We start from the raw sequence: 12,131 nt of genomic DNA, 5'->3' as shown, positions 1-12,131 counted from the left end.
GCTTGTTAAAATAAATTTCAGTATACACATGTACAACCCCCCCCCCACCCCAAGTTTCTGATGCAGTAGGTTTGGAGTAGGGCCCCCAATTTTTGCATTTCTGTTTCCAAGTGATGCTCACGATACTGGTCCAGAAACAACACTTAGAGAACACATGTTCTAGTGGAAAGGCTGTCTTTTACACTGTTGTGTTGCCAATGCCTAGGATAAATACAGAGGGTGCCAAAAAAATGTATACACATTTTAAGAAAGGAAAAAAATCTATTAAAATTGTAATACTCAATATATACCAATAGCAAAAGATTAATACAAGTCACATTTGACTTCTGTAAGTACAAGAGGTGCTCAAAGTGGTTACCATCAGCATTCAGACATTTCTGATTACGGCAAACTATCGCTTGAGCAACGCTCACAAAGTGTCCACTCATATACATTTTTTTGGCACCCCCGGTATTTATGGAATAAAAGAATTAATATAAGGCACTTTGTTGATTGACAAGAAGAATCCATCTTTGCTCTTTCCTTGAATGATATGGTTTACTAAAAGGTAGAAAAGTTACTCTCATTCGCCAGGTACAGATAAAGAATGGTTTATATCCAAAGAAAAATGAACTTACTTCCAATCTAGAGGAAGGAGGAAGAAGATTAAAGAGAACTTTGTGTAGGAGTGTATTTTGATCTATCTCTGTGTATAGGGACCCACACATTTATTTCAAAAATGTCATAACTAAAAATATTTTTTAGTACCTCTCTTTGGAATCTAATTAATCTATAGTGAATCTCTGTTAGTATGCTCAAAGGATACAGAATCTTTATATTCTGATGTATGTCTTGATATTTGGAAAGAGCTAATATATTTTTACCACATCTGGTCAGACATTTAGGTGATTTAGTTACATAACTCTGTTCTTGGTTGAAAACAAGGTATACCTTCGAGTTAAGGCACCAGTTTTCTAGTATGACATAAAAATGGAGCCCTAAAACAACTTTAGAATAGGACTTTAGAAATCATTTTGAACAACAGAAGTCCAAATGGATTAAGTTTCCAGTTTCTGAAGGTGATTAGTTTGAAGGATAGCCCCCATTTGGCCATATGCCTTGATGTGTTTGTTTAAAAATCACTCTTAGTACAGCTGATATTTTGATTTATTGGATCAATGCCTGAACATGCAAGATGCCACATCCATTTTTCTTCAGAGTATATGTCATGCTATAAATATCTAAACTTTAAACATTATGGGAACAAAAAAAGCAGTATAAAATGTAAGTTCTTCCAGGGTAAACCTATGATGCTACCAGGAAATGTACATAGGTTCCTAAAAGCTCTTTGTAATTCTGGGCCACTCAGTTAATAATAAATATTAGTTTATTGGTCCTGAGCATTGAGCTATGTGCTGGAACACACTGGTCTTCTATGGAGAAGACCATATCAAACCATGTATGGTTTTCTAAGGAGAAGGCCATATCTTCTAGGGAGCCATATCAAACCATTCTTCTAGTTTGGAATATGAGGACTAAAGAGAACATGGAAGACCGATGACAAAAAGGCTTCTTCCCTCTTGTTCATCCCCAGTCCCTCAGCTATTCTGTTCACACATCCTTTGAACCCAGGGTATCTTCAGAGTGGGATCAGCATGTACTAGTGTTACTAGATCAGCATTAAAGTATTAATAATTTTTAAAGACCATCCATATCTTATACTTTTTAACAGAGTGCACTAAATTTTGTCCTGATACAAATGATGAAAACAAAAGTGGATAAACACTTCAAGTCCCTTTGTTTAGAACAATGATTCTTAAAGTGAAATCCCCTAACCAGCAGCGTCAGCATCACCTGGGAACTCGTTAGAAATGCAAATTCTCCACTCCTACCTCAGAAATATTGAGTCCGAATTGGGGAGGAGAGGTGAAGAGACCCAGCGATCTGACTTAAGCCATGGATCCAGGTGGTTCTGATGTATGCTAACGTATGAAGACCGCTGGTTTAGCTATTATCAGAGCATCAGTAAAGAAACTGTCACGTCAGGGCGGCGGGTTGGCTCAGTTGGTTATAGTGCAGTGTTTATAACACCAAGGTTGTCGGTTCAATTCCCACATGGGCCAGTGAGCTGTGCCCTCCACAACTAGATTGAAAACAACGACTTGACTTGGAGGTGATGGGTCCTGGAAAAACACACTGTTCCCCAATATTCACCAATAAAAATTACAAAAAAACAGCAACTGTCAGATAAGCTGTGCAACCTTTTATGAACTTTATAATTTATCCTAATAGCCTATTGCTATCTTCATGATTACTACATTTAACATACACACAATTTCACACATAATTGTCTGACCGAATGTGTGTAAAAAAGTCATGGCTTCTCTCCTTAAAGAGATAGTATGGAAAGGAGACAAATGTACTTGTTTTTAGTTTTCCAAAATGACATCTTCCTCAACTCCCTTCCACCTCCACCCTGCCTCCAATAAAAGAATCAGGGGGGAAAACCATTACTACTAGGCTCTATTCTGTTTCTTTTGATAGAGCAGAAAGATTTTAATAGGTGATATAAATGCACTTTATCACTTGCAGATATCAGTTACAATGTGTCTTGCGTGAATAGCTATGTCCAAGTCTGTTTTAAAGAACAATTAAAACATTTGAAGGTAAATGAAGGCTTCACCATATTTGTAGCTAAACCTCATACTCATTTCAGATATATTCATTGGACATAGGTTCCTAATAGCTCTTTGTAATTCTGGCCACTCAGTGATGATGATACTCAAGACACATAAAACAATTTTTGATGAAACAAAGTTTCATAATCCCCTCAAAAAGCATACGTAGTTACTCTAGTCTTTGTAATGATTCTATGTTTAGTAGTTAAAACTCAGGCTCTGGAGCAGTGCAGTCCACAAACATATAATGTAATCCATATATGTAATTTTAAGTTTTCTAAGCAACCACATTTTAAAAAGTAAAATGAGAGATAAATTATATTTTGTTTAATCCTACATATTAAAAATATTACTTCGACATGTAAATAATATAAAGTTAATGATATAATTTTACACTTTTTATAGTCTTTAAAATCTTCCATGTACTTTACACATACGGCACACTTCAATTAGGATGCTAAATTTTCACAAGAAATACTTGATTTTCATTTAGATTTCATAAAATTTATCATTGCTAAAGTACATTCTAAACCCAACTTGTTTCAAACACACCAAAAAGTTTTCCAGTAGCCTCGCTGAGTATCAGTTTTTATTTCACATCAATAAAAAATAAATACAATTAAAATTTCAATTTAGCAGTCACACTGCCATATTTCCAGTACTCGAGAGCTCCAAGTGGCTAGTGGCTATCAATTGGGGCAGCGCAGCTCTGGAGCTGCCAGACCATACCTGGATGAGAATTCTGGCTTTGCCATTTAGTGGTTGCCTAGCAAATTACCTAGCCCTCTCCAAGCTTCAGCTCTACCAGTTCTGTCGTGTGTAGTAGGTGGGGGTAAAAAACCCCACTCCATTATGTATACTCAACTTCTGCCGTCAAAATTAACAGCATAATAGAAACAAATAGTTTGTTTTTTGTTTCATAGTAGTGGTTTTGAAATTACCTATTACTTCACTTTACAGTTATCAGACCAATCTAAATGCCTACAAGGTAAGAAAGGTTAAATTTAATTCATACTCTGCAGCCATAAAATGCTATTTATTGTTAATCATTCATATTAATATCGGTTAAAGAAAACAAGTAGTATTATGCATAGCTCCACTGCTGCCTGCGCGCACAAAGAAAAACTTGAAGGGACCGGCCGCCTATCAACGGCTGTGTTCCTAAGCAACGCGATGGGGCGGGGCTGGAGCTGGCACACATTCGGCTTGTTTCTGGGCAGTTTATTTTCCCAAACTGTTGTGTTTTTTTTTTTCCTAAAACGGAGCTATAAATTTTGTATTTGAAGGAGAAAATCCCAAATCTGTTTTGAAACGACACTTTTCACTTGAAGTCTGGAATGTGATTTTAAATGTAGCTTACATATACTATAATAATGAGAAACTGCTATGTGCAAACACTCGTATCAGAAGGAGGAACGAGCTGCCTCAATCCGTTTTCAGTTGGCGGTTTCCCGCCGGTCAAACGGAAGCAAAACCCGCTCTGACGTAAAGGGAGGCGGCCTCTCCTTGTTACCATGGTGAAGTCTATGCGGCCATCTTTACTGTGGTTAACGCGCACCAAACTTTCCCTGGCGGGGGTGGTGCCGCGCCACGAAAGTCTGCGGAATCAGAGGCGAAAATGGAATTATGAGTCTCAGAAATAAGGTGCTGACAGAACCACGTACGACCAGGATCAGAAACCATTAGCTAATGTAGTGGAACGTAGAGGTGCAGATTCCACCGAAAAGCGGAACGATGTAAACGGACGTGTGACGTTTCTGCCCGGATTTGGAGAGCCGCTTCCGTTGCTCAGCGGAAGTGTCGGTGGCAAGAACAGCCTGGGAAGAATCCGCTCACCGCCGTTTTGAACAGCCGGAATCATGTCGAGTTTGGCGGTGAGAGACCCGGCAATGGATCGATCACTGCGTTCCGTGTTCGTGGGGAACATTCCGTATGAGGCGACTGAGGAGCAGTTAAAGGACATTTTTTCGGAGGTTGGTTCTGTTGTCAGTTTCCGGCTGGTATACGACAGAGAGACGGGAAAACCCAAGGGTTATGGTTTCTGCGAGTACCAAGACCAGGAGACCGCGCTTAGTGCCATGCGGAACTTGAATGGGCGGGAGTTCAGCGGGAGAGCGCTTCGGGTGGACAATGCTGCCAGTGAAAAGAACAAGGAGGAGTTAAAGAGCCTAGGGCCTGCTGCGCCCATCATTGACTCCCCGTATGGGGATCCCATCGATCCAGAAGATGCTCCTGAATCAATTACCAGAGCAGTCGCTAGTCTCCCTCCGGAGCAGATGTTTGAGCTGATGAAGCAGATGAAGCTCTGTGTCCAAAACAGTCACCAGGAAGCTCGAAACATGTTACTTCAAAACCCTCAACTGGCTTATGCGCTGTTGCAGGCACAAGTTGTGATGAGAATCATGGATCCAGAGATTGCTCTAAAAATTCTTCATCGCAAGATACATGTCACACCACTGATCCCAGGCAAATCTCAGTCTGTGTCTGGTCCCGTCTCTGGCCCTGGCCCTGGCCCTGGACTCTGCCCAGGACCCAATGTTTTGCTGAACCAGCAGACTCCTCCAGCACCTCAGCCTCAGCATTTGGCTAGAAGACCTGTGAAAGATATTCCTCCTCTGATGCAGACCCCTATCCAGGGTGGAATTCCAGCCCCCGGGCCAATACCAGCTGCAGTTCCTGGACCTGGTCCTGGTTCCTTAACTCCTGGTGGAGCAATGCAGCCTCAAGTTGGAATGCCAGGGGTTGGCCCAGTGCCTTTAGAGCGGGGACAGGTGCAGATGTCAGATCCTAGAGCTCCTATGCCTCGTGGACCCATGACTGCTGGTGGCCTGCCTCCTAGAGGACTGTTAGGAGATGCTCCAAATGACCCACGTGGAGGGACTTTGCTTTCAGTCACTGGAGAAGTTGAGCCCAGGGGCTATCTTGGGCCACCACATCAGGGTCCACCCATGCACCATGCCCCTGGTCATGACAGCCGTGGCCCTTCCTCACATGAGATGAGGGGAGGGCCATTAGCCGATCCCAGACTGCTAATTGGAGAGCCCAGAGGACCCATGATAGATCAAAGGGGTCTACCTATGGATGGCAGAGGTGGTAGAGATTCTCGAGGGATGGAGACCCGAGCCATGGAAACTGAGGTCTTAGAGACACGAGTGATGGAGAGAAGAGGAATGGAGACCTGTGCAATGGAAACCAGAGGGATGGAAGCAAGAGGCATGGATGCAAGAGGAATGGAGATACGAGGCCCTGGCCCCAGTTCGAGAGGCCCTATGAACAGTGGAATCCAGGGTCCTGTTCCCATTAATTTGGGGGCAGGTGGTCCTCAGGGACCCAGGCAGGTCCCAAGCATTTCAGGGGTGGGAAATCCTGGATCTGGTATGCAGGGGGGAGGCATACAAGGAGCAGGCATGCAGGGGGCAGGCATGCAGGGAGCAGGTATACAGGGAGCTGGCATACAAGGAGCAGGCATGCAAGGAACAGGCATGCAAGGAGCAGGCATACAAGGAGCGGGCATACAAGGAGTGGGCATGCAGGGGGCAGGCATACAAGCAACAGGCATACAGGGGTCTGGCAAGCAAGGTGGAGGTCAGCCTAGCAGTTTTAGTCCTGGGCAGAGCCAAGTAACTCCACAGGATCAAGAAAAGGCAGCTTTGATCATGCAAGTTCTTCAACTGACTGCAGATCAAATTGCCATGCTGCCTCCTGAGCAAAGGCAGAGTATCCTGATTTTAAAGGAACAAATCCAGAAATCTACTGGAGCTTCTTGAAAGGTTTAAAAAATGCTTGGCAGTATCCCAGAAAGTTTTTGGTTTTTTTGTTGTTGTCGTTTGTTGTTGTTGCATGGAGAATGGCTGCAAAAAGCTAACTTCTGCATCCCCTGTACTTGAATGATTAGGATTTCCCTCCTGCCAGAACTAATCTCATTTCTTTTTGTTGTCTTTTTTTTCTGTTTTCCTTTTTATTTTTAATGGGGGCGGGGGGGGCGCTAGGAGTAAGAGGGAGTGGTCTGTTCACTTTAATTCACTATAAATACACAAAAAATAATTCTGAAAATAATTATATTATGCCAAATAAGATTACAAAGAATATGCAGCAATATTAAAAGTGTCTGCAATATGTTTACTACATTTTTTTTTCAAATATTGAGTAAAACGATGTGAAATCTGCACATAAAGACTAAAAGATGACCTGTTAAAATGGTAATGAACCAAGATAGTTTAAGATTTTTAGTTGCGTAAGAAAATAAAGAAGTTTACCTCAAAATTATAAGATATATTTTTGGTAAGTCATTTACAATACAAAATCCTACTTGTGGGGCAGTAGAATGCTGTATTAGGTTAAGCACTGTTTTAGTGCTTTGAAATTATTTTGAAACGTTAGAGCTAACAGGATAAGTCTAAATTTGTGGTATTGGAATTGTTCTTTTCTGAAGTGATGCTACCTGAAAAATCAAGGAATGCATCTAGTGTGATGTTCCATTCATCTCACTCTTACGAGACCAGCCGTATTCTGGCCTGGCCCTGAACGTGGTTTTGCTGGGGCAGTTCTAGGATCATCCAGGTTACTTAAGTTGGCTCTGATGAGATTCAGTGTATCTCTCAGTACCTTGTATTTCTCCATAGTCTTTTAAGCCCTAAATCTGAAAGAGTTACTCTTTCACATCCTTCGCTAAAATCAATACCTAGTGACCAGTTTATCTAGATGAATTATACACAGTATTGGGCTCTTCATAAATAGCAAAGGGCTTCATGCAGTAAAGCTCTGCTTTTTGGTAACTAGTGTTCATATACAGATGATGCCCATGTAGTCAACCAGAATCAGGAGTTAAAAATCTCAGTCTCAGCAACATTTAGCATGCCTTTTAGTTTTTTGTGTTTGTTTTTTTTATTTCAAAATCTATTTGTCACCATCTTACAATAATTGAGGCCCAAGAAGGTAGAGAGATTCTTATAGCCTAAGTTCTCTGCTCGGTTATTACACATTGCTTTTTTATAAGTAATAAAGCCATTTAGTCCTAATAAACATACCATTGAGACAGTTAAAAATCAGTAGGAAGGTGAGGCTTATCACATTTCCTTCAGAGCTACTACCTGATTTGTTTTTAAGTCTTGATGATAAGGACATCATAGACCACAGGTAATTAACAAGCATAAATACCAAAATAACCAGGTGATCTTACTCTGGAGAAGAAAAACTAATGTCTAGTTACAGGAAATAATGTTATTAATACAAGGAGAGAGCTGAGACTTGGAAATTGGAATGTTTTCCCCTTGCAAGGTTTTTACATCTTAACTAGTAATTCACTATCTTTTTACAAAGTTTTCATCCCTACACCATTCCTGGCTACCTGTTTTATTCCTGTTTCTATTGTTCATACTGTTAATTTTCCCATGTTTTTATATGCTTCCCCTATATTAGAGGGGATAGCTCTTCTGTGCATGTGTGATAGTTCTGGATAATACTCATACAGAGTTGATTTGATTACTTTGAAATTACAGTTGATTTATCCCAAAGCTTTCACTGAAGAACTAAATGAAAACCATTAAATGTTATGCTCTTTGTTGTAGTAAAATCTCTGCAAGTTTAATGCAGACTTAATAAAAAGAACGTAGAATTAAGTCTCACTTTATTATCTGGTATGTTTATTTTGTTGTGTGTGAATTCTTTTAATCTTTTTTTTTCTTGATGGCGTCACTTTTTTTCTTGTTTTATTAGTTTCAGGTGTATAAAACAACGTCATGGTTAGACATTTGCACCCCTCACAAAGTGATAACCCCCTCCCCCAATCTACTACCCCTCTGACATCGTATATAACTGTTACAATTCCATTGACTCTATTACCTGTGCTGATATGTTTATTTTTGATGAATGCATTATTCACGTGACCTATTGAGAGATCCGTGGGGCTTGAATATATTTTTTTTTAATATAAAAGACAAAACTAAAGAAATTGCAGGGATGGATGAGGATCACTTTCTTAGATACATTATATAGTTCCACAAGTGAAGTAACTATAAAGATGTGTTATTCTGTGGTTGGTATCAGTATCAGCATCTTGGTGGATACACAGTTATTAGGCTTCCTTTTGTTTATGTTCCCAGAACTCCTCTATCCTAGGATCCCTTTATACATATCTTCATTATTGACAGCAATTTTATATTGCAACGCACTATACTTCTACTTTTACCCACTGCCACCCCCACCCCCGCACACACACACTTCCAATAGACCAGGAATTCTGAACACAGACTGCCTTACTCATTTCTGTATTTGCTATAGCAAAAATCATGGGTGAGAAAGGAAGGACAAAACATTTTATCAGAGTCTTAGGGAAACAAAAATCCCATTAAGAGCACATAAATTTCACCCAAAAGGATTTGGATTTTACACAGACCAAATGAGCTATAACAACTATTTGCATTAGAAAATGAATTAGACATAATAGAAGCAATCTCCTTTACTCTGGTAAACCTAATAAATAGGTTCTTTCTGTCCCAATATTGGTGTAGAAAGTATAGGGCCTTACTCCATTTTGATAGTGAAAAATAAAAAATGTGCCTGTTACAATCAGAATCCTACATGTTTTACTACATAATGGCTGGTTACAACCCCTGGCATCTTGCATTTTCCCAAATAAGGATAGACTACAAATGAAATCACAAATTCATTCATAATAATTAGTTGAAGATAGTGGGGTAAAACTGATTTGCAAATACCTCTGGAGGGTTTCTTCTTGGGCAGTACATGTTTCTTGGGAATATGAAATGATCAACTTTAATTAGAGCCCAACCATTAGTACTTCCCCTTATATTAATGATTAACATCAAAATGTATTTTAATCTGCTGATGTCCCAGGACTTCCAATTTTGGAGTATTCCACAAAACATAAGCGAATCCAAGTGAGATTGTGTATGACTTTTCAACTACACTTTTCACAATTCTAAGGTAGAAAAGTGGGAAGAAAAAAAAAACCTTAATCACAGCTTGCAAAGCTTTTGTTTTCTTCATGCTGTGATGGGACATTAACTAAGCACATGGAACCTAACTTCCTATGGTGTGTCAGGTCTTTTTCTTAGGTCTGATGAGGTCGAAGGATAATTATGTGCAACAACCTGCTGTGGCAGAGAAACTGAATTATCAGTTGCATCTCACAGTCTTCTCACAAAAGAATCCTTCAGCCTCTCACTGCTTTATATTGGCAGCTAATCTCTAGAAAGATTTCTGTGGAGCTTGCTTTACTCATCAGTCTCTTGTCAAAAATGCTTTTCTCATCAGTCTCTTGTCAAGAATTAACTCATTTTAAGGAATTTATTTAAAATAAATGTAATTTCAATAGTATAAATATATGATACTGGTATATTATACAACATGCTAATATATTTCATATATATGTATATTTCAGATCTTAACCAGATTTTTTTTAACATTTTAATTTGCTTTTGTACATCTTAAAACAAAAGTTTACTCCTTTGATTAAAAATTCAGCTTCATAAATTCTCAGTACTAATTATCTTTCTCATGAGATGTTAACTAGCATGTACTTTCTTCATATTTTTCTACCACAGTATATAATATGTCAGCAAAGGGCATGCATTGTCTCAAAAGTGACATTGAAGTAGCAATGTGAAAAATAACAAACCTGGTGCTTATTAAATACATAAAATACCAAAGTATTTACCTAGAAAACAAACAAGTTCTAATTAATGACAACTCTTTAAAACCAGGAGTTGATTTAGGATGTAAAGGTAGGTAAGTATTATTAAGGAGTTAGAGTAAAATATACCACATTCTCAATCATAATGGATTTTATGTGATTCAGTATGTATAAAATCTGCAGACATTAGAAATCAATCTTGTATGTGTCACGAAGTGGTCATTTTAAAAATTTATCATTTAAAAAATTGTATCTGCTTGATTACTTATTTCTTGTCTATCACAAAAGTAGAATTGATGAGGTCTTGGGCATCAAAAAAATGAAAGCAGCAGTTCCTCCGAAATTATTTTCTCTTAATTAGCTGTTTTAGTCAGAATCATGTTTTATTATATTACCAATTTCTTCAATAATTTACTGCAAAAATCTGTGGGCCACTGCAATGTACCTGTCAGCCTTTGATTGTTCCATTGCCTCATCTTGCTGCCTGGATATAAAGCAACCTGTACCTATTTAGGAATCTATGTTTTTATCCCAGGACATTCCACAGAAAAAGATACATTTGCTATAACTCAGTCCCCAATTCTTTGAGATTAAGAACATTCAAAACATAAGACATTAAAATTGTATATTTGAGTTAATAATGATGGAAAGGCCTATATAGAGCTTGCTTGGTGCATTAACATGCATAAAATCATCTTCTATATCCCAAATATCATCTTTGTTCACATAGATGAACATAGTAATAGAGGAACATAAACAAGGACTAAAAACATTGCCACACACAAACCTGGTTCTATGAGGGTAAACACAATCACTGTCTATTAATGGAATATATTTACTGTCTTTTAAGTAAGACTACCATGTTTCCCCAAAAATAAGACCTACCCAGACAATCAGCTCTAATGCGTCTTTTGGAGCAAAAATTAATATAAGACCCAGTCTTATTTTACTATAATATAAGACTGGGTCTTTAATATAATATAACATATAATATAATATAATAATATAATATAACCAGTTCTTATACTAATTTTTGCTCCAAAAGACGCATTAGAGCTGATTGTCCGGCTAGGTCTTATTTTGGGGAAGCAGGGTATATTGGAAATGGTTTCATCTTTTACACTTATCAAGCAGAGAAAAAGTTCCTCACGTATTTTAAGAAACAGAAATTACATCGTTGGAATCTCTAGAATCACATAACACCCCGAACCCACTTCCCAGGTCAGTCTTGTCCTGTAGAAGCTTTAAATGTCTTGGGACAATGGACCCCAAATCTGTAGTCTGTGGGCCAACTGAGTCTGCAGATAGGTTTTGTTTGGTAAGCCCAATGTTCTCAAAAATTTTGAATTTGAATGCATTTGGGTGCAGCATATATTCTCCAATTTGGCCACAGACCCAATCTCTCCCTATGTCTTACTTATATTATGTCTCATATATTAGGTTTGATTCACACAATTGTCAGCCCTTGTATATGGTACGTTGTGTTTACAACTCCTGCTTTTACTCTCTATAAAAACACAGCTACTACATTCAATTGAAATTTTTAGCATCTAATTTAACAAATGTGAATTAGAAAAATGGTTGAGCAACTGGTTCAGCAGTATATTTCTACAAAATCAACCAATCAAACAAAAACCCAGAACAAACAAAAACAAAACATATGGCAAGTTTTTTTTATTTATAGCTTTCCATGAAGTATATTGTGCAAAGGAATGTCCCTGTTCACTATTTTCATGAATACATTTCTCCCACAAACCTGTATTTTTAATAAATATTAAGCCAAAATATTAACATTTTCAATTTGAAAATAGATCTATAAA

The 12,131-nt window shown here is 38.4% G+C and overlaps 2 protein-coding genes across 3 annotated transcripts in view; one reads left to right on the top strand and one right to left on the bottom strand.

The window, feature by feature from the left end:
* Nucleotides 1–12,131, bottom strand: part of PRKG1 (protein kinase cGMP-dependent 1) — a 1,124,480-nt gene that overhangs the window by 465,799 nt on the left and 646,550 nt on the right. The gene's annotated exons all lie outside the window — the stretch shown is intronic.
* Nucleotides 4,241–6,789, top strand: CSTF2T (cleavage stimulation factor subunit 2 tau variant). Its single transcript, XM_033130100.1, has one exon. The coding sequence runs from the start codon at nucleotides 4,517–4,519 to the stop codon at nucleotides 6,422–6,424; it is 1,908 nt and encodes a 635-aa protein (XP_032985991.1). The 5' UTR covers nucleotides 4,241–4,516; the 3' UTR covers nucleotides 6,425–6,789.

This window comes from Rhinolophus ferrumequinum, chromosome 16 (genome assembly GCF_004115265.2).
Source record: "Rhinolophus ferrumequinum isolate MPI-CBG mRhiFer1 chromosome 16, mRhiFer1_v1.p, whole genome shotgun sequence".
Classification (NCBI taxonomy): domain Eukaryota; kingdom Metazoa; phylum Chordata; class Mammalia; order Chiroptera; family Rhinolophidae; genus Rhinolophus; species Rhinolophus ferrumequinum.
Note: the sequence above shows the minus strand (reverse complement) of the source record. Positions and strands in the feature narration are given on the sequence as shown.